The 26857-nt window shown below is 43.6% G+C and overlaps 1 protein-coding gene across 7 annotated transcripts in view; it reads right to left on the bottom strand.

Moving 5' to 3' along the window:
- Positions 1 to 26857, bottom strand: part of LOC109882760 (mitogen-activated protein kinase 1) — a 102588-nt gene that overhangs the window by 16851 nt on the left and 58880 nt on the right. For all 7 annotated transcript variants that reach the window (XR_004210720.1, XR_004210719.1, XR_004210718.1 and 4 more), the window contains exon 5: positions 9831 to 9945. Coding sequence is in view for 4 of the 7 variants with exons in the window: in XM_031829542.1 (XP_031685402.1) it covers positions 9831 to 9945 (115 nt within the window). In the remaining 3 variants the exon portion in view is untranslated. The remainder of the gene's footprint in view (positions 1 to 9830; positions 9946 to 26857) is intronic.

The raw sequence follows: 26857 nt of genomic DNA, 5'->3' as shown, positions 1-26857 counted from the left end.
ACTAGTAACCAGCAGGTAGCCTAGTGGTTAGAGTGTTGGACTAGTAACCAGCAGGTAGCCTAGTGGTTAGTGTTAGACTAGTAACCAGCAGGTAGCCTAGTGGTTAGAGCGTTGAACTAGTAACCAGCAGGTAGCCTAGTGGTTAGAGCGTTGAACTAGTAACCAAAATGTTGCTGGATCGAATCCCAGAGCTGACAAGGTAAAAATCTGTTGTTCTGCCCCCTGAACAAGGCAGTTAACCCACTGTTCCCCGGTAGGCCGTCATTGTAAATAAGAATTTATTCTTAACTGCCTAGTTAAATAAAGGTTAAATAGGAGAGAGGTGGAGGGAAAAGTTCCTTACGCTTATGATTGGCTCAGATTGTGATGTCAATTTCTGGCATTTCTGCTTCAATTCTGCTCCCGTGTCTTAGGTGGATAACATCTGTGCCACAACCAACAGCCTGATCAATTATATGTGAAGGAGATGTGACTGTATGAGGCAAAGTCAGATATTGACTGGTTATCTTTTATTTAAGGTCTCTGTGACCAACAGATCTGTATTCCCAGTGACGTAAAATAGATCAGGGCCTGATGAACTGATTCCAATGGACTGATTTACGGACAAAAAGTGTAAAGTACAAAGTGTAAAGTACAAAGTGTAAAATACAAAGTGTAAAATGTTAGAAGTTGTTGCATGTTTTGTTTATATTTCTGTTCAGTGTAGATGGTTCAGTGTAGATGGTTCAGTGTAGATGGTTCAGTGTAGATGGTTCAGTGTAGATGGTTCAGTGTAGATGGTTCAGTGTAGATGGTTCAGTGTAAATGGTTCAGTGTAGACGGTTCAGTGTAGACGGTTCAGTGTAGACGGTTCAGTGTAGACGGTTCAGTGTAAATGGTTCAGTGTAGATGGTTCAGTGTAGATGGTTCAGTGTAGACGGTTCAGTGTAGACGGTTCAGTGTAGATGGTTCAGTGTAAATGGTTCAGTGTAGATGGTTCAGTGTAGATGGTTCAGTGTAGATGGTTCAGTGTAGATGGTTCAGTGTAAATGGTTCAGTGTAAATGGTTCAGTGTAGATGGTTCAGTGTAGATGGTTCAGTGTAGATGGTTCAGTGTAAATGGTTCAGTGTAGATGGTTCAGTGTAAATGGTTCAGTGTAAATGGTTCAGTGTAGATGGTTCAGTGTAGATGGTTCAGTGTAAACGGTTCAGTGTAAACGGTTCAGTGTAAACGGTTCAGTGTAAATGGTTCAGTGTAAACGGTTCAGTGTAGATGGTTCAGTGTAGATGGTTCAGTGTAGATGGTTCAGTGTAGATGGTTCAGTGTAGATGGTTCAGTGTAGATGGTTCAGTGTAGACGGTTCAGTGTAGACGGTTCAGTGTAGATGGTTCAGTGTAGATGGTTCAGTGTAGATGGTTCAGTGTAGATGGTTCAGTGTAAATGGTTCAGTGTAAATGGTTCAGTGTAGATGGTTCAGTGTAGATGGTTCAGTGTAGATGGTTCAGTGTAAATGGTTCAGTGTAGATGGTTCAGTGTAAATGGTTCAGTGTAAATGGTTCAGTGTAGATGGTTCAGTGTAGATGGTTCAGTGTAAACGGTTCAGTGTAAACGGTTCAGTGTAAACGGTTCAGTGTAAATGGTTCAGTGTAAACGGTTCAGTGTAGATGGTTCAGTGTAGATGGTTCAGTGTAGATGGTTCAGTGTAGATGGTTCAGTGTAGATGGTTCAGTGTAGATGGTTCAGTTAGACGGTTCAGTGTAGACGGTTCAGTGTAGATGGTTCAGTGTAGATGGTTCAGTGTAGACGGTTCAGTGTAGACGGTTCAGTGTAGATGGTTCAGTGTAGATTGGTTCAGTGTAGATGGTTCAGTGTAGATGTTCAGTGTAGATGGTTCAGTGTAGATGGTTCAGTGTAGATGGTTCAGTGTAGATGGTTCAGTGTAAACGGTTCAGTGTAAACGGTTCAGTGTAGATGGTTCAGTGTAAACGGTTCCAGTGTAGATGGTTCAGTGTAGATGGTTCAGTGTAAACGGTTCAGTGTAAACGGTTCAGTGTAAACGGTTCAGTGTAGATGGTTCAGTGTAAACGGTTCAGTGTAGATGGTTCAGTGTAGATGGTTCAGTGTAGATGGTTCAGTGTAGATGGTTCAGTGTAAATGGTTCAGTGTAGATGGTTCAGTGTAGATGGTTCAGTGTAAATGGTTCAGTGTAAACGGTTCAGTGTAGATGGTTCAGTGTAGATGGTTCAGTGTAAACGGTTCAGTGTAGATGGTTCAGTGTAAATGGTTCAGTGTAGACGGTTCAGTGTAGATGGTTCAGTGTAAATGGTTCAGTGTAGATGGTTCAGTGTAGATGGTTCAGTGTAAACGGTTCAGTGTAGATGGTTCAGTGTAAATGGTTCAGTGTAAATGGTTCAGTGTAGATGGTTCAGTGTAGATGGTTCAGTGTAGATGGTTCAGTGTAGATGGTTCAGTGTAAATGGTTCAGTGTAGATGGTTCAGTGTAAATGGTTCAGTGTAAACGGTTCAGTGTAGATGGTTCAGTGTAGATGGTTCAGTGTAAACGGTTCAGTGTAGATGGTTCAGTGTAAACGGTTCAGTGTAGACGGTTCAGTGTAGATGGTTCAGTGTAAATGGTTCAGTGTAGATGGTTCAGTGTAGATGGTTCAGTGTAGATGGTTCAGTGTAAATGGTTCAGTGTAAATGGTTCAGTGTAGATGGTTCAGTGTAGATGGTTCAGTGTAGATGGTTCAGTGTAAATGGTTCAGTGTAAATGGTTCAGTGTAAATGGTTCAGTGTAAATGGTTCAGTGTAGATGGTTCAGTGTAGATGGTTCAGTGTAGATGGTTCAGTGTAGATGGTTCAGTGTAGATGGTTCAGTGTAGATGGTTCAGTGTAGATGGTTCAGTGTAGATGGTTCAGTGTAGATGGTTCAGTGTAAACGGTTCAGTGTAGATGGTTCAGTGTAAATGGTTCAGTGTAGATGGTTCAGTGTAAACGGTTCAGTGTAAACGGTTCAGTGTAGACGGTTCAGTGTAGACGGTTCAGTGTAAACGGTTCAGTGTAAACGGTTCAGTGTAAACGGTTCAGTGTAGACGGTTCAGTGTAGACGGTTCAGTGTAGACGGTTCAGTGTAAATGGTTCAGTGTAAATGGTTCAGTGTAGATGGTTCAGTGTAGATGGTTCAGTGTAAACGGTTCAGTGTAGATGGTTCAGTGTAAACGGTTCAGTGTAGATGGTTCAGTGTAGATGGTTCAGTGTAGATGGTTCAGTGTAGATGGTTCAGTGTAAATGGTTCAGTGTAGATGGTTCAGTGTAGATGGTTCAGTGTAGATGGTTCAGTGTAAACGGTTCAGTGTAGATGGTTCAGTGTAAATGGTTCAGTGTAGACGGTTCAGTGTAGATGGTTCAGTGTAAATGGTTCAGTGTAGATGGTTCAGTGTAGATGGTTCAGTGTAGATGGTTCAGTGTAAACGGTTCAGTGTAGATGGTTCAGTGTAAATGGTTCAGTGTAGACGGTTCAGTGTAGATGGTCAGTGTAAATGGTTCAGTGTAGATGGTTCAGTGTAGATGGTTCAGTGTAGATGGTTCAGTGTAAACGGTTCAGTGTAGATGGTTCAGTGTAGATGGTTCAGTGTAAACGGTTCAGTGTAGATGGTTCAGTGTAAATGGTTCAGTGTAGATGGTTCAGTGTAGATGGTTCAGTGTAGATGGTTCAGTGTAAATGGTTCAGTGTAGATGGTTCAGTGTAGATGGTTCAGTGTAGATGGTTCAGTGTAAACGGTTCAGTGTAGATGGTTCAGTGTAAATGGTTCAGTGTAGACGGTTCAGTGTAGATGGTTCAGTGTAAATGGTTCAGTGTAGAGGTTCAGTGTAGATGGTTCAGTGTAGATGGTTCAGTGTAAGATGGTTCAGTGTAGATGGTTCAGTGTAGATGGTTCAGTGTAAACGGTTCAGTGTAGATGGTTCAGTGTAGATGGTTCAGTGTAAACGGTTCAGTGTAGATGGTTCAGTGTAAATGGTTCAGTGTAGATGGTTCAGTGTAGATGGTTCAGTGTAGATGGTTCAGTGTAAATGGTTCAGTGTAGATGGTTCAGTGTAGATGGTTCAGTGTAGATGGTTCAGTGTAAACGGTTCAGTGTAGATGGTTCAGTGTAAATGGTTCAGTGTAGACGGTTCAGTGTAGATGGTTCAGTGTAAATGGTTCAGTGTAGATGGTTCAGTGTAAACGGTTCAGTGTAGATGGTTCAGTGTAAATGGTTCAGTGTAAATGGTTCAGTGTAGATGGTTCAGTGTAGATGGTTCAGTGTAGATGGTTCAGTGTAGATGGTTCAGTGTAGATGGTTCAGTGTAAATGGTTCAGTGTAAATGGTTCAGTGTAAATGGTTCAGTGTAAATGGTTCAGTGTAAATGGTTCAGTGTAGATGGTTCAGTGTAGATGGTTCAGTGTAGATGGTTCAGTGTAAATGGTTCAGTGTAGATGGTTCAGTGTAAATGGTTCAGTGTAAATGGTTCAGTGTAAATGGTTCAGTGTAGATGGTTCAGTGTAGATGGTTCAGTGTAAATGGTTCAGTGTAGATGGTTCAGTGTAAATGGTTCAGTGTAGATGGTTCAGTGTAAACGGTTCAGTGTAAACGGTTCAGTGTAAACGGTTCAGTGTAAACGGTTCAGTGTAAACGGTTCAGTGTAGACGGTTCAGTGTAAATGGTTCAGTGTAGATGGTTCAGTGAGATGCCTTATATAACCTGGTTGTGCTGAGATGCCTTATATAACCTGGTTGTGCTGAGATGCCTTATTCAACCTGGTTGTGCTGAGATGCCTTATTCAACCTGGTTGTGCTGAGATGCCTTATTCAACCTGGTTGTGCTGAGACGCCTTATTCAACCTGGTTGTGCTGAGACGCCTTATTCAACCTGGTTGTGCTGAGACGCCTTATTCAACCTGGTTGTGCTGAGACGCCTTATTCAACCTGGTTGTGCTGAGACGCCTTATTCAACCTGGTTGTGCTGAGACGCCTTATTCAACCTGGTTGTGCTGAGACGCCTTATTCAACCTGGTTGTGCTGAGACGCCTTATTCAACCTGGTTGTGCTGAGACGCCTTATTCAACCTGGTTGTGCTGAGATGCCTTATTCAACCTGGTTGTGCTGAGACGCCTTATTCAACCTGGTTGTGCTGAGACGCCTTATTCAACCTGGTTGTGCTGAGATGCCTTATTCAACCTGGTTGTGCTGAGATGCCTTATTCAACCTGGTTGTGCTGAGATGCCTTATTCAACCTGGTTGTGCTGAGATGCCTTATTCAACCTGGTTGTGCTGAGACGCCTTATTCAACCTGGTTGTGCTGAGATGCCTTATTCAACCTGGTTGTGCTGAGATGCCTTATTCAACCTGGTTGTGCTGAGTGGCTGCTTCCCTGACAACCCTAATAACTACAGGGGACTGTTATTTCTCTTTTATTTAACCAGGTATTTATTTATTTATTTATAAATATATATATATACACACACACACACACACACACACACACACACACACACACACACACACACACACACACACACACACACACACACACACACATATATATATATATATATATAAATATATATTTATATAACCCTTTATTTAACCAGGTAGGCAAGTTGAGAACAAGTTCTCATTTACAATTGCGACCTGGCAATTGTGTCACCAGTAACATGGGGAAACTGTTCTGCTGTAAATCTCAATGACCGACAACAGACCTTCCTCACACAATGTTTTCTCCATAAAACACAGACCACTAATAAACCAGCATCTTCATCACAAAAGCATTGTTGATTTAAAAAAATAAAATTGTATTGTTGATTTTAAGAATGCTTTTGATTCCATACGACATGATGGATTAGATTACAAAACCCTTCAAACAGCATTGTGGGTAAAGTACACAACATCCTTAACACCATGTAGTATTAAACTGAACAATAAAAGGGTTTTGGGCGAGGGGTGAGACAAGGGTGCAGTTTAAGTCCAACCCTGTTCAACATCTATATCTCTTCCTGGGGTTTATTATGGATCCCCATTAGTTCCTGCCAAGGCAGCAGCTACTCTTCCTGGGGTTTATTATGGATCCCCATTAGTTCCTGCCAAGGCAGCAGCTACTCTTCCTGGGGTTTATTATGGATCCCCATTAGTTCCTGCCAAGGCAGCAGCTACTCTTCCTGGGGTTATTATGGATCCCCATTAGTTCCTGTCAAGGCAGCAGCTACTCTTCCTGGGGTTATTATGGATCCCCATTAGTTCCTGTCAAGGCAGAAGCTACTCTTCCTGGGGACCTCTTGTGGGGTATGTATGGGGTGTCTGAGCTGTGTGCCAGTAGTTCAAACAGACAGCTTATTTATACCTCTCACAAATACAAGTAGCGATGAAGTCAATCTCTCCTCCATTTTGAGCCAGGAGAGATTGACATGCATATTATTCATGTTAGCTCTCTGTGTATATTTAAAGGCAGCTATGATCAGTGTACTATATTACATCACTAAAAATTACAACCTTTACATTACCGTGTAGTTTACCAATAAAATGGTCTGATGATGATGTGGATATACTCCGTATACAGTATCCCAAAATAAATACATGATCTCACTCCAATACATTTTAATAGAAAGTCAGCAAAAAATAGACAAACTCTTGCTACCTGTCTATTTTCAGGAAAATCATCCTGATGAACTCTTTAGTCATATCCCAGTTTACCCTGATTAACTCTTTAGTCATTTACCCTGATTAACTCTTTAGTCATTTACCCTGATTAACTCTTTAGTCATTTACCCTGATTAACTCTTTAGTCATATCCCAGTTGACCCTGATTAACTCTTTAGTCATATCCCAGTTGACCCTGATTAACTCTTTAGTCATATCCCAGTTGACCCTGATTAACTCTTTAGTCATATCCCAGTTGACCCTGATTAACTCTTTAGTCATATCCCAGTTGACCCTGATTAACTCTTTAGTCATATCCCAGTTGACCCTGATTAACTCTTTAGTCATATCCCAGTTGACCCTGATTAACTCTTTAGTCATATCCCAGTTGACCCTGATTAACTCTTTAGTCATATCCCAGTTGACCCTGATTAACTCTTTAGTCATATCCCAGTTGACCCTGATTAACTCTTTAGTCATATCCCAGTTGACCCTGATTAACTCTTTAGTCATATCCAGTTGACCCTGATTAACTCTTTAGTCATATCCCAGTTGACCCTGATTAACTCTTTAGTCATATCCCAGTTGACCCTGATTAACTCTTTAGTCATATCCCAGTTGACCCTGATTAACTCTTTAGTCATATCCCAGTTGACCCTGATTAACTCTTTAGTCATATCCCAGTTGACCCTGATTAACTCTTTAGTCATATCCCAGTTGACCCTGATTAACTCTTTAGTCATATCCCAGTTGACCCTGATTAACTCTTTAGTCATATCCCAGTTTACCCTGATTAACTCTTTAGTCATATCCCAGTTTACCCTGATTAACTCTTTAGTCATATCCCAGTTTACCCTGATTAACTCTTTAGTCATATCCCAGTTTACCCTGATTAACTCTTTAGTCATATCCCAGTTTACTTATGGTCTTGCACCTAGCAATTTTTTTTTTTTTAAATAGATTAAATTTTTTCATTTGATTTGGAATGGCCAGACACATTTAAAAGTCTATTCATACAATGAGTATGAATTCGGAGGGCAGAAAGTATTAAATATTAAAGCACTTCACCTCTCACTAAAGGTTTCAGTCATACCGAAATCCAAACTGGTTCTCTAGCAAATAGTAAGAATGTCTCACCCTATGTAGAAGAATGGGCTTTTCCCTTTGTTCAGATTACAACCTCTCCCTTTGTTCAGATTACAACCTCTCACTTTTAGTTATTTGAAAAGGAAATAATCTCCCAACTATCGCTATTTTTAAAACAAGAAAGTTGGTTGAAAATTTCAATTTAATCCACCAGAAAAGAGAATACAAAGTGGTTAAACTCAAGTATACTAAATGATAATATATATATATATATATATTTTTTTTTAAAGGCATAATCTTCAGAAATAATATGATAAATAGGACTGGTGGAGTTGTCACACATGCAGCTAACACAGACATATGGAAATGTCTGCTCTACCCAAAATGACATCCATCTAAATGCAGTATTACTGCAGAAATGGAAGAGGCAAGTGGAAGGGGGGGGAAGTAAGGAACGTGTCTGTCAGTTCTGCGTTAGTGATACATTTAAAACAGTATACCAGTTTCATTTAAGGACAAATCGACAGCTGTGCCATACAGATCGACAGCTGTGCCATACAGATTGACAGCTGTGCCATACAGATTGACAGCTGTGCCATACAGATTGACAGCTGTGCCATACAGATCGACAGCTGTGCCATACAGATCGACAGCTGTGCCATACAGATCGACAGCTGTGCCATACAGATCGACAGCTGTGCCATACAGATCGACAGCTGTGCCATACAGATCGACAGCTGTGCCATACAGATCGACAGCTGTGCCATACAGATCGACAGCTGTGCCATACAGATCGACAGCTGTGCCATACAGATTGACAGCTGTGCCATACAGATTGACAGCTGTGCCATACAGATTGCAACATGATTTGATGTACCGATTCCATGGCACATGGATTATGAATTGACATCTAAATCTATTTGTTTAACACTTTTTTGGTTACTACATGATTCCATATGTGTTATTTCATAGTGTTGATGTCTTCACTATTATTCTACAATGTAGCAAATAGTAAAAAATTAAAACCCATTGAAGGAGTAGGTGTTCTAAAAAAAATTGAATGGTAGTGTGTGTGTATATATATACATACATACATAGGGGTCACTTAAAAATGTCCTGCTTTTTTAAAGAAAAGCATGTTTGTCCATTAAAATAACATCAAATTGATCAGAAATACAGTGTAGACATTGTTAATGTTGTTAATGACTATTGTAGCTGGAAACGGCTGATTCTTTATGGAATATCTACAGAGGCGTACAGAGGCCCATTATCAGCAACCATCACTCCTGTGTTCCAATGGCACGTTGTGTTAGCTAATCCAAGTTTATCATTTTAAAAAGGTTAATTGATTATTAGACCACCCTTTTGCAATTATGTTAGCACAGCTGAAAACTGTTGTTCTGATTAAAGAAGTAATAAAACTGGCCTTCTTTAGACTAGTTGAGTATCTGGAGCATCAGCATTTGTGGGTTCGATTACAGGCTCAAAATGGCCAGAAACAAAGACCTTTCTTCTGAAACTCATCAGTCTATTCTTGTTCTGAAAAATGAAGGCTATTCCACACGAGAAATTGCTAAGAAACTGAAGGTCTCCTACAACGCTGTGTAGTACTCCCTTCACAGAACAGTACAAACTGGCCCTAACCAGAATAGAAAAAAAGAGGCCCCGGTGCACAACTGAGCAAGAGGACAAGTACATTAGAGTGTCTAGTTTGAGAAACAGACGGCTCACGAGTCCTCAACTGGCAGCGTCACGAAATAGTACCCACAAAACACCAGTCTCAACATCAACAGTGAAGAGGTGACTCTGGGATGCTGGCCTTCTAGGCAGAGTTGCAAAGAAAAAGCCATATCTCGGACTGGCCAATAAAAAGAAAAGATTAAGATGGACAAAAGAACACAAACTGGACGGAGATACATGTCATGAATAGTGAGTAACAATGTGTCTTCCTGAACGTGAGTGAGTACCCAGTATGTGGTTGAGCTGTGTGTGTATGTATGTGTGTGTGTGTGTGTGTGTGTGTGTGTGTGTGTGTGTGTGTGTGTGTGTGTGTGTGTGTGTGTGTGTGTGTGTGTGTGTGTGTGCGCGTACCCAGTATGTGGTTGAGCTGGTCCAGGTAGTGCTTCCCGGGGAAGATGGGTCTATTGGAGAGCATCTCAGCCAGGATGCAGCCCACAGACCAGATATCAATAGACTTGGTGTAACCCTGAGAGAGGAGAGGCTAGCATTAACACAGCACATAGGAACCTCTAGCATTAACACAGCACATAGGAACCTCTAGCATTAACACAGCACATAGGAACCTCTAGCATTAATAGACTAATACAGGGGTGGTGTGTAGTGTAGACTAATACAGGGGTGGTGTAGTGTAGACTAATACAGGGGTGGTGTAGTGTAGACTAATACAGGGGTGGTGGTGTGTAGTGTAGACCCATACAGGGGTGGTGGTGTGTAGTGTAGACTCATACAGGGAGGGTGGTGTGTAGTGTAGACTAATACAGGGGTGGTGTAGTGTAGACTCATACAGGGGTGGTGTAGTGTAGACTCATACAGGGGTGGTGTAGTGTAGACTAATACAGGTGTAGTGGTGTGTAGTGTAGACTAATACAGCGGCGGTGGTGTAGTGTAGACTAATACAGGGGTGGTGTAGTGTAGACTCATACAGGGGTGGCGGTGTGTAGTGTAGACTAATACAGGGGTGGTGTAGTGTAGACTAATACAGGGGTGGTGGTGTGTAGTGTAGACTAATACAGGGGTGGTGGTGTGTAGTGTAGACTAATACAGGGGTGGTGGTGTGTAGTGTAGACTAATACAGGGGTGGTGGTGTGTAGACTCATACAGGTGTAGTGGTGTGTAGTGTAGACTAATACCGGGGTGGTGGTGTGTAGTGTAGACTAATACAGGGGTGGTGTAGTGTAGACTAATACAGGGGTGGTGTAGTGTAGACTAATACAGGGGTGGTGTAGTGTAGACTAATACAGGGGTGGTGTAGTGTAGACTAATACAGGGGTGGTGGTGTGTAGTGTAGACTAATACAGGTGTGGTGGTGTGTAGTGTAGACTAATACAGGGGTGGTGGTGTGGTGTAGACTAATACAGGTGTAGTGGTGTGTAGTGTAGACTAATACAGGGGTGGTGGTGTGTAGTGTAGACTAATACAGGGGTGGTGGTGTGGTGTAGACCCATACAGGGGTGGTGTAGTGTAGACTAATACAGGTGTAGTGGTGTGTAGTGTAGACAAATACAGGGGTGGTGGTGTGTAGTGTAGACTAATACAGGGGTGGTGGTGTGTAGTGTAGACTAATACAGGTGTGGTGGTGTGTAGTGTAGACTCATACAGGGGTGGTGGTGTGTAGTGTAGACCCCTACAGGGGTGGTGGTGTGTAGTGTAGACTCATACAGGGGTGGTGGTGTGTAGTGTAGACTCATACAGGGGTGGTGGTGTGTAGTGTAGACTCATACAGGGGTTGTGGTGTGTAGTGTAGACTCATACAGGGGTGGTGGTTTGTAGTGTAGACTCATACAGGGGTGGTGTAGTGTAGACTCATACAGGGGTAGTGTAGTGTAGACTCATACAGGGGTAGTGTAGACTCATACAGGGGTAGTGTAGACTCATACAGGGGTAGTGTGGTGTAGACTCATACAGGGGTGGTGTAGTGTAGACTAATACAGGTGTGGTGGTGTGTAGTGTAGACTCATACAGGGGTGGTGGTGTGTAGTGTAGACTCATACAGGGGTGGTGGTGTGTATTGTAGACTCATACAGGGGTGGTGGTTTGTAGTGTAGACTCATACAGGGGTGGTGTAGTGTAGACTCATACAGGGGTAGTGTAGTGTAGACTCATACAGGGGTAGTGTAGACTCATACAGGGGTAGTGTATTGTAGACTCATACAGGGGTAGTGTAGTGTAGACTCATACAGGGGTGGTGTAGTGTAGACTAATACAGGTGTGGTGGTGTGTAGTGTAGACTAATACAGGGGTGGTGTAGTGTAGACTAATACAGGGGTGGTGGTGTGTAGTGTAGACTCATACAGGGGTGGTGGTGTGTAGTGTAGACTCATACAGGGGTGGTGGTGTGTAGTGTAGACTAATACAGGGGTGGTGTAGTGTAGACTAATACAGGGGTGGTGTAGTGTAGACTCATACAGGGGTGGTGGTTTGTAGTGTAGACTCATACAGGGGTGGTGTAGTGTAGACTCATACAGGGGTAGTGTAGTGTAGACTCATACAGGGGTAGTGTAGTGTAGACTCATACAGGGGTAGTGTAGTGTAGACTCATACAGGGGTGGTGGTGTAGTGTAGACTCATACAGGGGTGGTGGTGTAGTGTAGACTCATACAGGGGTGGTGGTGTGTAGTGTAGATTAATACAGGGGTGGTGGTGTAGTGTAGACTAATACAGGGGTGGTGGTGTGTAGTGTAGACTCATACAGGGGTGGTGGTGTAGTGTAGACTAATACAGTCACCGTCTCCTCTGTTCCTGACCCTGAGGAGGCTCTAGAACATGTCTCCTGTATTCCTGACCCTGAGGAGGCTCTAGAACATGTCTCCTGTATTCCTGACCCTGAGGAGGCTCTAGAACATGTCTCCTGTATTCCTGACCCTGAGGAGGCTCTAGAACATGTCTCCTGTATTCCTGACCCTGAGGAGGCTCTAGAACATGTCTCCTGTATTCCTGACCCTGAGGAGGCTCTAGAACATGTCTCCTGTATTCCTGGCCCTGAGGAGGCTCTAGAACATGTCTCCTGTATTCCTGACCCTGAGGAGGCTCTAGAACATGTCTCCTGTATTCCTGACCCTGAGGAGGCTCTAGAACATGTCTCCTGTATTCCTGACCCTGAGGAGACTCTAGAACATGTCTCCTGTATTCCTGACCAGGCTCTAGAACATGTCTCCTGTATTCCTGACCAGGTTCTAGAACATGTCTCCTGTATTCCTGACCCTGAGGAGGCTCTAGAACATGTCTCCTGTATTGCTGACCCTGAGGTTCTAGAACATGTCTCCTGTATTCCTGACCCTGGGGAGGCTCTAGAACATGTCTCCTGTATTCCTGACCCTGAGGAGGCTCTAGAACATGTCTCCTGTATTCCTAACCAGGCTCTAGAACATGTCTCCTGTATTCCTAACCAGGCTCTAGAACATGTCTCCTGTATTCCTGAGGAGGCTCTAGAACATGTCTCCTGTATTCCTGACCAGGCCCTAGAACATGTCTCCTGTATTCCTGACCCCGAGGAGGCTCTAGAACATGTCTCCTGTATTCCTGACCAGGCCCTAGAACATGTCTCCTGTATTCCTGACCCCGAGGAGGCTCTAGAACATGTCTCCTTGTATATCTAACCAGGCTCTAGAACATGTCTCCTGTATTCCTGAGGAGGCTCTAGAACATGTCTCCTGTATTCCCGAGGAGGCTCTAGAACATGTCTCCTGTATTCCTGAGGAGGCTCTAGAACATGTCTCCTGTATTCCTGAGGAGGCTCTAGAACATGTCTCCTGTATTCCTGAGGAGGCTCTAGAACATGTCTCCTGTATTCCTGAGGAGGCTCTAGAACATGTCTCCTGTATTCCCTGACCCTGAGGAGGTTCTAGAACATGTGGGTTTGGCCCAGCGTTGTCCGGATTAGGGGAGGGTTTGGCCCAGCGTTGTCCGGATTAGGGGAGGGTTTGGCCCAGCGTTGTCCGGATTAGGGGAGGGTTTGGCCCAGCGTTGTCCGGATTAGGGGAGGGTTTGGCCCAGCGTTGTCCGGATTAGGGGAGGGTTTGGCCCAGCGTTGTCCGGATTAGGGGAGGGTTTGGCCCAGCGTTGTCCGGATTAGGGGAGGGTTTGGCCCAGCGTTGTCCGGATTAGGGGAGGGTTTGGCCCAGCGTTGTCCGGATTAGGGGAGGGTTTGGCCCAGCGTTGTCCGGATTAGGGGAGGGTTTGGCCCAGCGTTGTCCGGATTAGGGGAGGGTTTGGCCCAGCGGTGTCCGGATTAGGGGAGGGTTTGGCCCAGCGTTGTCCGGATTAGGGGAGGGTTTGGCCCAGCGTTGTCCGGATTAGGGGAGGGTTTGGCCCAGCGTTGTCCGGATTAGGGGAGGGGTTGTCCGGATTAGGGGAGGTTTTGGCCCAGCGCTGTCCAGATTAGGGGAGGTTCTGGCCCAGCGTTGTCCAGATTAGGGGAGGGTTTGGCCCAGCGTTGTCCGGATTAGGGGAGGGTTTGGCCCAGCGTTGTCCGGATTAGGGGAGTGGTTGGCCCAGTGCTGTCCGGATTAGGGGAGTGGTTGGCCCAGTGTTGTCCGGATTAGGGAAGGGTTTGGCCTTACTTGACTCATGGTGCTCTAGCGACTCCTTGTGGTGGGCCGGGCGCCTGCAGGCTGACTGCGGTCGTCAGTTGAACAGTGTTTCCTCTGACACATTAAGCGAGCAGGTGTTAAGAAGCGCGGTTTGGCAGGTCATGTTGTTTCCGAGGACGCGTAACTCAACCTTCACCTCCCGAGCCCGTTGGGAGGGTTTGGCCGGTAGGGAAATCCTTGTCTCATCGCGCACCAGCGACTCCTGTGGCGGGCCGGGCGCAGTGCGCGCTAACCAAGGTTGCCAGGTGCACGGTGTTTCCTCCGACACATTGGTGCGGCTGGCTTCCGGGTTGGATGGTGCTGTGTTAAGAAGCAGTGTGGCTTGGTTGGGTTGTGTATCGGAGGACGCATGACTTTCAACCTTCGTCTCTCCCGAGCCCATATGGGAGTTGTAGCGTTGAGACAAGATAGTAACTACTAAAACAATTGGATACCATGAAATTGGGAGAAAAAAAGAGAGCTGAATGAGGACCTGATTACTGATGAATGTGATGTTGTGGTGTCTCTGGGTCAACTCAGAACGCTGAATGAGGACCTTATTACTGATGAATGTGATGTTGTGGTGTCTCTGGGTCAACTCAGAACGCTGAATGAGGACCTTATTACTGATGAATGTGATGTTGTGGTGTCTCTAGGTCAATGCTGAATGAGGACCTTATTACTGATGAATGTGATGTTGTGGTGTCTCTAGGTCAACGCTGAATGAGGACCTTATTACTGATGAATGTGATGTTGTGGTGTCTCTAGGTCAACGCTGAATGAGGACCTTATTACTGATGAATGTGATGTTGTGGTGTCTCTAGGTCAACGCTGAATGAGGACCTTATTACTGATGAATGTGATGTTGTGGTGTCTCTAGGTCAACGCTGAATGAGGACCTTATTACTGATGAATGTGATGTTGTGGTGTCTCTAGGTCAACGCTGAATGAGGACCTTATTACTGATGAATGTGATGTTGTGGTGTCTCTAGGTCAACGCTGAATGAGGACCTTATTACTGATGAATGTGATGTTGTGGTGTCTCTAGGTCAACGCTGAATGAGGACCTTATTACTGATGAATGTGATGTTGTGGTGTCTCTAGGTCAACGCTGAATGAGGACCTTATTACTGATGAATGTGATGTTGTGGTGTCTCTAGGTCAACTCAGAGAGCTGAATGAGGACCTTATTACTGATGGATGTGATGTTGTGGTGTCTCTAGGTCAACGCTGAATGAGGACCTTATTACTGATGAATGTGATGTTGTGGTGTCTCTAGGTCAACGCTGAATGAGGACCTTATTACTGATGAATGTGATGTTGTGGTGTCTCTAGGTCAATGCTGAATGAGGACCTTATTACTGATGAATGTGATGTTGTGGTGTCTCTAGGTCAACGCTGAATGAGGACCTTATTACTGATGAATGTGATGTTGTGGTGTCTCTAGGTCAACGCTGAATGAGGACCTTATTACTGATGAATGTGATGTTGTGGTGTCTCTAGGTCAACGCTGAATGAGGACCTTATTACTGATGAATGTGATGTTGTGGTGTCTCTAGGTCAACGCTGAATGAGGACCTTATTACTGATGAATGTGATGTTGTGGTATCTCTAGGTCAACTCAGAGAGCTGAATGAGGACCTTATTACTGATGAATGTGATGTTGTGGTGTCTCTAGGTCAACTCAGAACGCTGAATGAGGACCTTATTACTGATGAATGTGATGTTGTGGTGTCTCTAGGTCAACTCAGAACGCTGAATGAGGACCTTATTACTGATGAATGTGATGTTGTGGTGTCTCTAGGTCAACTCAGAACGCTGAATGAGGACCTTATTACTGATGAATGTGATGTTGTGGTGTCTCTAGGTCAACTCAGAGAGCTGAATGAGGACCTTATTACTGATGAATGTGATGTTGTGGTGTCTCTAGGTCAACGCTGAATGAGGACCTTATTACTGATGAATGTGATGTTGTGGTGTCTCTAGGTCAACGCTGAATGAGGACCTTATTACTGATGAATGTGATGTTGTGGTGTCTCTAGGTCAACTCAGAATGCTGAATGAGGACCTTATTACTGATGAATGTGATGTTGTGGTGTCTCTAGGTCAACTCAGAATGCTGAATGAGGACCTTATTACTGATGAATGTGATGTTGTGGTGTCTCTAGGTCAACTCAGAACGCTGAATGAGGACCTTATTACTGATGAATGTGATGTTGTGGTGTCTCTAGGTCAACGCTGAATGAGGACCTTATTACTGATGAATGTGATGTTGTGGTGTCTCTAGGTCAACGCTGAATGAGGACCTTATTACTGATGAATGTGATGTTGTGGTGTCTCTAGGTCAACGCTGAATGAGGACCTTATTACTGATGAATGTGATGTTGTGGTGTCTCTAGGTCAACTCAGAACGCTGAATGAGGACCTTATTACTGATGAATGTGATGTTGTGGTGTCTCTAGGTCAACGCTGAATGAGGACCTTATTACTGATGAATGTGATGTTGTGGTGTCTCTAGGTCAACTCAGAACGCTGAATGAGGACCTTATTACTGATGAATGTGATGTTGTGGTGTCTCTAGGTCAACTCAGAACGCTGAATGAGGACCTTATTACTGATGAATGTGATGTTGTGGTGTCTCTAGGTCAACGCTGAATGAGGACCTTATTACTGATGAATGTGATGTTGTGGTGTCTAGGTCAACTCAGAACGCTGAATGAGGACCTTATTACTGATGAATGTGATGTTGTGGTGTCTCTAGGTCAACGCTGAATGAGGACCTTATTACTGATGAATGTGATGTTGTGGTGTCTCTAGGTCAACGCTGAATGAGGACCTTATTACTGATGAATGTGATGTTGTGGTGTCTCTAGGTCAACTCAGAACGCTGAATGAGGACCTTATTACTGATGAATGTGATGTTGTGGTGTCTCTAGGTCAACGCTGAATGAGGACCTTATTACTGATGAATGTGATGTTGTGGTGTCTCTAGGTCAACTCAGAACGCTGAATGAGGACCTTATTACTGATGAATGTGATGATGTGGTGTCTCTAGGTCAACTCAGAACGCTGAATGAGGACCTTATTACTGATGAATGTGATGTTGTGGTGTCTCTAGGTCAACTCAGAACGCTGAATGAGGACCTTATTACTGATGAATGTGATGTTGTGGTGTCTCTAGGTCAACTCAGAACGCTGAATGAGGACCTTATTACTGATGAATGTGATGTTGTGGTGTCTCTAGGTCAACTCAGAACGCTGAATGAGGACCTTATTACTGATGAATGTGATGTTGTGGTGTCTCTAGGTCAACGCTGAATGAGGACCTTATTACTGATGAATGTGATGTTGTGGTGTCTCTAGGTCAACTCAGAACGCTGAATGAGGACCTTATTACTGATGAATGTGATGTTGTGGTGTCTCTAGGTCAACGCTGAATGAGGACCTTATTACTGATGAATGTGATGTTGTGGTGTCTCTAGGTCAACGCTGAATGAGGACCTTATTACTGATGAATGTGATGTTGTGGTGTCTCTAGGTCAACTCAGAGAGCTGAATGAGGACCGTATTACTGATGAATGTGATGTTGTGGTGTCTCTAGGTCAACTCAGAGAGCTGAATGAGGACCTTATTACTGATGAATGTGATGTTGTGGTGTCTCTAGGTCAACTCAGAGAGCTGAATGAGGACCTTATTACTGATGAATGTGATGTTGTGGTGTCTCTAGGTCAACTCAGAGAGCTGAATGAGGACCTTATTACTGATGAATGTGATGTTGTGGTGTCTCTAGGTCAACGCTGAATGAGGACCTTATTACTGATGAATGTGATGTTGTGGTGTCTCTAGGTCAACGCTGAATGAGGACCTTACTACTGATGAATGTGATGTTGTGGTGTCTCTAGGTCAACTCAGAATGCTGAATGAGGACCTTATTACTGATGAATGTGATGTTGTGGTGTCTCTAGGTCAACTCAGAATGCTGAATGAGGACCTTATTACTGATGAATGTGATGTTGTGGTGTCTCTAGGTCAACTCAGAGAGCTGAATGAGGACCGTATTACTGATGAATGTGATGTTGTGGTGTCTCTAGGTCAACGCTGAATGAGGACCTTATTACTGATGAATGTGATGTTGTGGTGTCTCTAGGTCAACTCAGAACGCTGAATGAGGACCTTATTACTGATGAATGTGATGTTGTGGTGTCTCTAGGTCAACGCTGAATGAGGACCTTATTACTGATGAATGTGATGTTGTGGTGTCTAGGTCAACTCAGAACGCTGAATGAGGACCTTATTACTGATGAATGTGATGTTGTGGTGTCTCTAGGTCAACGCTGAATGAGGACCTTATTACTGATGAATGTGATGTTGTGGTGTCTCTAGGTCAACGCTGAATGAGGACCTTATTACTGATGAATGTGATGTTGTGGTGTCTCTAGGTCAACTCAGAACGCTGAATGAGGACCTTATTACTGATGAATGTGATGTTGTGGTGTCTCTAGGTCAACGCTGAATGAGGACCTTATTACTGATGAATGTGATGTTGTGGTGTCTCTAGGTCAACTCAGAACGCTGAATGAGGACCGTATTACTGATGAATGTGATGATGTGGTGTCTCTAGGTCAACTCAGAACGCTGAATGAGGACCTTATTACTGATGAATGTGATGTTGTGGTGTCTCTAGGTCAACTCAGAACGCTGAATGAGGACCTTATTACTGATGAATGTGATGTTGTGGTGTCTCTAGGTCAACTCAGAACGCTGAATGAGGACCTTATTACTGATGAATGTGATGTTGTGGTGTCTCTAGGTCAACTCAGAACGCTGAATGAGGACCTTATTACTGATGAATGTGATGTTGTGGTGTCTCTAGGTCAACTCAGAACGCTGAATGAGGACCTTATTACTGATGAATGTGATGTTGTGGTGTCTCTAGGTCAACGCTGAATGAGGACCTTATTACTGATGAATGTGATGTTGTGGTGTCTCTAGGTCAACTCAGAACGCTGAATGAGGACCTTATTACTGATGAATGTGATGTTGTGGTGTCTCTAGGTCAACTCAGAACGCTGAATGAGGACCTTATTACTGATGAATGTGATGTTGTGGTGTCTCTAGGTCAACGCTGAATGAGGACCTTATTACTGATGAATGTGATGTTGTGGTGTCTAGGTCAACTCAGAACGCTGAATGAGGACCTTATTACTGATGAATGTGATGTTGTGGTGTCTCTAGGTCAACGCTGAATGAGGACCTTATTACTGATGAATGTGATGTTGTGGTGTCTCTAGGTCAACGCTGAATGAGGACCTTATTACTGATGAATGTGATGTTGTGGTGTCTCTAGGTCAACTCAGAACGCTGAATGAGGACCTTATTACTGATGAATGTGATGTTGTGGTGTCTCTAGGTCAACGCTGAATGAGTACCTTATTACTGATGAATGTGATGTTGTGGTGTCTCTAGGTCAACTCAGAACGCTGAATGAGGACCTTATTACTGATGAATGTGATGATGTGGTGTCTCTAGGTCAACTCAGAACGCTGAATGAGGACCTTATTACTGATGAATGTGATGTTGTGGTGTCTCTAGGTCAACTCAGAACGCTGAATGAGGACCTTATTACTGATGAATGTGATGTTGTGGTGTCTCTAGGTCAACTCAGAACGCTGAATGAGGACCTTATTACTGATGAATGTGATGTTGTGGTGTCTCTAGGTCAACTCAGAACGCTGAATGAGGACCTTATTACTGATGAATGTGATGTTGTGGTGTCTCTAGGTCAACGCTGAATGAGGACCTTATTACTGATGAATGTGATGTTGTGGTGTCTCTAGGTCAACTCAGAACGCTGAATGAGGACCTTATTACTGATGAATGTGATGTTGTGGTGTCTCTAGGTCAACGCTGAATGAGGACCTTATTACTGATGAATGTGATGTTGTGGTGTCTCTAGGTCAACGCTGAATGAGGACCTTATTACTGATGAATGTGATGTTGTGGTGTCTCTAGGTCAACTCAGAGAGCTGAATGAGGACCGTATTACTGATGAATGTGATGTTGTGGTGTCTCTAGGTCAACTCAGAGAGCTGAATGAGGACCTTATTACTGATGAATGTGATGTTGTGGTGTCTCTAGGTCAACTCAGAGAGCTGAATGAGGACCTTATTACTGATGAATGTGATGTTGTGGTGTCTCTAGGTCAACTCAGAGAGCTGAATGAGGACCTTATTACTGATGAATGTGATGTTGTGGTGTCTCTAGGTCAACGCTGAATGAGGACCTTATTACTGATGAATGTGATGTTGTGGTGTCTCTAGGTCAACGCTGAATGAGGACCTTACTACTGATGAATGTGATGTTGTGGTGTCTCTAGGTCAACTCAGAATGCTGAATGAGGACCTTATTACTGATGAATGTGATGTTGTGGTGTCTCTAGGTCAACTCAGAATGCTGAATGAGGACCTTACTACTGATGAATGTGATGTTGTGGTGTCTCTAGGTCAACTCAGAATGCTGAATGAGGACCTTATTACTGATGAATGTGATGTTGTGGTGTCTCTAGGTCAACTCAGAGAGCTGAATGAGGACCGTATTACTGATGAATGTGATGTTGTGGTGTCTCTAGGTCAACGCTGAATGAGGACCTTATTACTGATGAATGTGATGTTGTGGTGTCTCTAGGTCAACTCAGAACGCTGAATGAGGACCTTATTACTGATGAATGTGATGTTGTGGTGTCTCTAGGTCAACGCTGAATGAGGACCTTATTACTGATGAATGTGATGTTGTGGTGTCTAGGTCAACTCAGAACGCTGAATGAGGACCTTATTACTGATGAATGTGATGTTGTGGTGTCTCTAGGTCAACGCTGAATGAGGACCTTATTACTGATGAATGTGATGTTGTGGTGTCTCTAGGTCAACGCTGAATGAGGACCTTATTACTGATGAATGTGATGTTGTGGTGTCTCTAGGTCAACTCAGAACGCTGAATGAGGACCTTATTACTGATGAATGTGATGTTGTGGTGTCTCTAGGTCAACGCTGAATGAGGACCTTATTACTGATGAATGTGATGTTGTGGTGTCTCTAGGTCAACTCAGAACGCTGAATGAGGACCTTATTACTGATGAATGTGATGATGTGGTGTCTCTAGGTCAACTCAGAACGCTGAATGAGGACCTTATTACTGATGAATGTGATGTTGTGGTGTCTCTAGGTCAACTCAGAACGCTGAATGAGGACCTTATTACTGATGAATGTGATGTTGTGGTGTCTCTAGGTCAACTCAGAACGCTGAATGAGGACCTTATTACTGATGAATGTGATGTTGTGGTGTCTCTAGGTCAACTCAGAACGCTGAATGAGGACCTTATTACTGATGAATGTGATGTTGTGGTGTCTCTAGGTCAACTCAGAACGCTGAATGAGGACCTTATTACTGATGAATGTGATGTTGTGGTGTCTCTAGGTCAACGCTGAATGAGGACCTTATTACTGATGAATGTGATGTTGTGGTGTCTCTAGGTCAACTCAGAACGCTGAATGAGGACCTTATTACTGATGAATGTGATGTTGTGGTGTCTCTAGGTCAACTCAGAACGCTGAATGAGGACCTTATTACTGATGAATGTGATGTTGTGGTGTCTCTAGGTCAACTCAGAACGCTGAATGAGGACCTTATTACTGATGAATGTGATGTTGTGGTGTCTCTAGGTCAACTCAGAACGCTGAATGAGGACCTTATTACTGATGAATGTGATGTTGTGGTGTCTCTAGGTCAAGTCAGAACGCTGAATGAGGACCTTATTACTGATGAATGTGATGTTGTGGTGTCTCTAGGTCAACGCTGAATGAGGACCTTATTACTGATGAATGTGATGTTGTGGTGTCTCTAGGTCAACTCAGAACGCTGAATGAGGACCTTATTACTGATGAATGTGATGTTGTGGTGTCTCTAGGTCAACGCTGAATGAGGACCTTATTACTGATGAATGTGATGTTGTGGTGTCTCTAGGTCAACGCTGAATGAGGACCTTATTACTGATGAATGTGATGTTGTGGTGTCTCTAGGTCAACTCAGAGAGCTGAATGAGGACCGTATTACTGATGAATGTGATGTTGTGGTGTCTCTAGGTCAACTCAGAGAGCTGAATGAGGACCGTATTACTGATGAATGTGATGTTGTGGTGTCTCTAGGTCAACGCTGAATGAGGACCTTATTACTGATGAATGTGATGTTGTGGTGTCTCTAGGTCAACGCTGAATGAGGACCTTATTACTGATGAATGTGATGTTGTGGTGTCTCTAGGTCAACTCAGAACGCTGAATGAGGACCTTATTACTGATGAATGTGATGTTGTGGTGTCTCTAGGTCAACGCTGAATGAGGACCTTATTACTGATGAATGTGATGTTGTGGTGTCTCTAGGTCAACTCAGAACGCTGAATGAGGACCTTATTACTGATGAATGTGATGTTGTGGTGTCTCTAGGTCAACTCAGAACGCTGAATGAGGACCTTATTACTGATGAATGTGATGTTGTGGTGTCTCTAGGTCAACTCAGAACGCTGAATGAGGACCTTATTACTGATGAATGTGATGTTGTGGTGTCTCTAGGTCAACGCTGAATGAGGACCTTATTACTGATGAATGTGATGTTGTGGTGTCTCTAGGTCAACGCTGAATGAGGACCTTATTACTGATGAATGTGATGTTGTGGTGTCTCTAGGTCAACTCAGAACGCTGAATGAGGACCTTATTACTGATGAATGTGATGTTGTGGTGTCTCTAGGTCAACGCTGAATGAGGACCTTATTACTGATGAATGTGATGTTGTGGTGTCTCTAGGTCAACTCAGAACGCTGAATGAGGACCTTATTACTGATGAATGTGATGTTGTGGTGTCTCTAGGTCAACTCAGAACGCTGAATGAGACCTTATTACTGATGAATGTGATGTTGTGGTGTCTCTAGGTCAACTCAGAACGCTGAATGAGGACCTTATTACTGATGAATGTGATGTTGTGGTGTCTCTAGGTCAACGCTGAATGAGGACCTTATTACTGATGAATGTGATGTTGTGGTGTCTCTAGGTCAACTCAGAACGCTGAATGAGGACCTTATTACTGATGAATGTGATGTTGTGGTGTCTCTAGGTCAACTCAGAACGCTGAATGAGGACCTTATTACTGATGAATGTGATGTTGTGGTGTCTCTAGGTCAACTCAGAACGCTGAATGAGGACCTTATTACTGATGAATGTGATGTTGTGGTGTCTCTAGGTCAACTCAGAACGCTGAATGAGGACCTTATTACTGATGAATGTGATGTTGTGTTGTCTCTAGGTCAACTCAGAGAGCTGAATGAGGACCTTATTACTGATGAATGTGATGTTGTGGTGTCTCTAGGTCAACTCAGAACGCTGAATGAGGACCTTATTACTGATGAATGTGATGTTGTGGTGTCTCTAGGTCAACGCTGAATGAGGACCTTATTACTGATGAATGTGATGTTGTGGTGTCTCTAGGTCAACTCAGAACGCTGAATGAGGACCTTATTACTGATGAATGTGATGTTGTGGTGTCTCTAGGTCAACGCTGAATGAGGACCTTATTACTGATGAATGTGATGTTGTGGTGTCTCTAGGTCAACTCAGAACGCTGAATGAGGACCTTATTACTGATGAATGTGATGTTGTGGTGTCTCTAGGTCAACTCAGAACGCTGAATGAGGACCTTATTACTGATGAATGTGATGTTTGTGGTGTCTCTAGGTCAACGCTGAATGAGGACCTTATTACTGATGAATGTGATGTTGTGGTGTCTCTAGGTCAACTCAGAACGCTGAATGAGGACCTTATTACTGATGAATGTGATGTTGTGGTGTCTCTAGGTCAACGCTGAATGAGGACCTTATTACTGATGAATGTGATGTTGTGGTGTCTCTAGGTCAACGCTGAATGAGGACCTTATTACTGATGAATGTGATGTTGTGGTGTCTCTAGGTCAACTCAGAACGCTGAATGAGGACCTTATTACTGATGAATGTGATGTTGTGGTGTCTCTAGGTCAACTCAGAACGCTGAATGAGGACCTTATTACTGATGAATGTGATGTTGTGGTGTCTCTAGGTCAACTCAGAACGCTGAATGAGGACCTTATTACTGATGAATGTGATGTTGTGGTGTCTCTAGGTCAACTCAGAACGCTGAATGAGGACCTTATTACTGATGAATGTGATGTGGTGTCTCTAGGTCAACTCAGAACGCTGAATGAGGACCTTATTACTGATGAATGTGATGTTGTGGTGTCTCTAGGTCAACTCAGAACGCTGAATGAGGACCTTATTACTGATGAATGTGATGTTGTGGTGTCTCTAGGTCAACTCAGAACGCTGAATGAGGACCTTATTACTGATGAATGTGATGTTGTGGTGTCTCTAGGTCAACTCAGAGAGCTGAATGAGGACCTTATTACGGATGAATGTGATGTTGTGGTGTCTCTAGGTCAACACTGAATGAGGACCTTATTACTGATGAATGTGATGTTGTGGTGTCTCTAGGTCAACTCAGAACGCTGAATGAGGACCTTATTACTGATGAATGTGATGTTGTGGGGTCTCTAGGTCAACGCTGAATGAGGACCTTATTACTGATGAATGTGATGTTGTGGTGTCTCTAGGTCAACTCAGAACGCTGAATGAGGACCTTATTACTGATGAATGTGATGTTGTGGTGTCTCTAGGTCAACTCAGAACGCTGAATGAGGACCTTATTACTGATGAATGTGATGTTGTGGTGTCTCTAGGTCAACTCAGAACGCTGAATGAGGACCTAATTACTGATGAATGTGATGTTGTGGTGTCTCTAGGTCAACGCTGAATGAGGACCTTATTACTGATGAATGTGATGTTGTGGTGTCTCTAGGTCAACGCTGAATGAGGACCTTATTACTGATGAATGTGATGTTGTGGTGTCTCTAGGTCAACTCAGAACGCTGAATGAGGACCTTATTACTGATGAATGTGATGTTGTGGTGTCTCTAGGTCAACTCAGAACGCTGAATGAGGACCTTATTACTGATGAATGTGATGTTGTGGTGTCTCTAGGTCAACTCAGAACGCTGAATGAGGACCTTATTACTGATGAATGTGATGTTGTGGTGTCTCTAGGTCAACGCTGAATGAGGACCTTATTACTGATGAATGTGATGTTGTGGTGTCTCTAGGTCAACTCAGAACGCTGAATGAGGACCTTATTACTGATGAATGTGATGTTGTGGTGTCTCTAGGTCAACGCTGAATGAGGACCTTATTACTGATGAATGTGATGTTGTGGTGTCTCTAGGTCAACTCAGAACGCTGAATGAGGACCTTATTACTGATGAATGTGATGTTGTGGTGTCTCTAGGTCAACGCTGAATGAGGACCTTATTACTGATGAATGTGATGTTGTGGTGTCTCTAGGTCAACTCAGAACGCTGAATGAGGACCTTATTACTGATGAATGTGATGTTGTGGTGTCTCTAGGTCAACTCAGAACGCTGAATGAGGACCTTATTACTGATGAATGTGATGTTGTGGTGTCTCTAGGTCAACTCAGAACGCTGAATGAGGACCTTATTACTGATGAATGTGATGTTGTGGTGTCTCTAGGTCAACTCAGAACGCTGAATGAGGACCTTATTACTGATGAATGTGATGTTGTGGTGTCTCTAGGTCAACTCAGAACGCTGAATGAGGACCTTATTACTGATGAATGTGATGTTGTGTTGTCTCTAGGTCAACTCAGAGAGCTGAATGAGGATCTTATTACTGATGAATGTGATGTTGTGGTGTCTCTAGGTCAACGCTGAATGAGGACCTTATTACTGATGAATGTGATGTTGTGGTGTCTCTAGGTCAACTCAGAACGCTGAATGAGGACCTTATTACTGATGAATGTGATGTTGTGGTGTCTCTAGGTCAACTCAGAGAGCTGAATGAGGACCTTATTACTGATGAATGTGATGTTGTGGTGTCTCTAGGTCAACTCAGAACGCTGAATGAGGACCTTATTACTGATGAATGTGATGTTGTGGTGTCTCTAGGTCAACTCAGAACGCTGAATGAGGACCTTATTACTGATGAATGTGATGTTGTGGTGTCTCTAGGTCAACTCAGAACGCTGAATGAGGACCTTATTACTGATGAATGTGATGTTGTGGTGTCTCTAGGTCAACTCAGAACGCTGAATGAGGACCTTATTACTGATGAATGTGATGTTGTGGTGTCTCTAGGTCAACTCAGAACGCTGAATGAGGACCTTATTACTGATGAATGTGATGTTGTGGTGTCTCTAGGTCAACTCAGAGAGCTGAATGAGGACCTTATTACTGATGAATGTGATGCTGTGGTGTCTCGGTCAACGCTGAATGAGGACCTTATTACTGATGAATGTGATGTTGTGGTGTCTCTAGGTCAACTCAGAACGCTGAATGAGGACCTTATTACTGATGAATGTGATGTTGTGGTGTCTCTAGGTCAACTCAGAACGCTGAATGAGGACCTTATTACTGATGAATGTGATGTTGTGGTGTCTCTAGGTCAACTCAGAACGCTGAATGAGGACCTTATTACTGATGAATGTGATGTTGTGGTGTCTCTAGGTCAACGCTGAATGAGGACCTTATTACTGATGAATGTGATGTTGTGGTGTCTCTAGGTCAACGCTGAATGAGGACCTTATTACTGATGAATGTGATGTTGTGGTGTCTCTAGGTCAACTCAGAACGCTGAATGAGGACCTTATTACTGATGAATGTGATGTT

The sequence above is a fragment of the Oncorhynchus kisutch genome, linkage group LG8 (genome assembly GCF_002021735.2).
Source record: "Oncorhynchus kisutch isolate 150728-3 linkage group LG8, Okis_V2, whole genome shotgun sequence".
Lineage (NCBI taxonomy): Eukaryota > Metazoa > Chordata > Actinopteri > Salmoniformes > Salmonidae > Oncorhynchus > Oncorhynchus kisutch.
The sequence above is the reverse complement of the archived record's forward strand: the minus strand, read 5'-3'. Positions and strand labels throughout refer to the sequence as shown.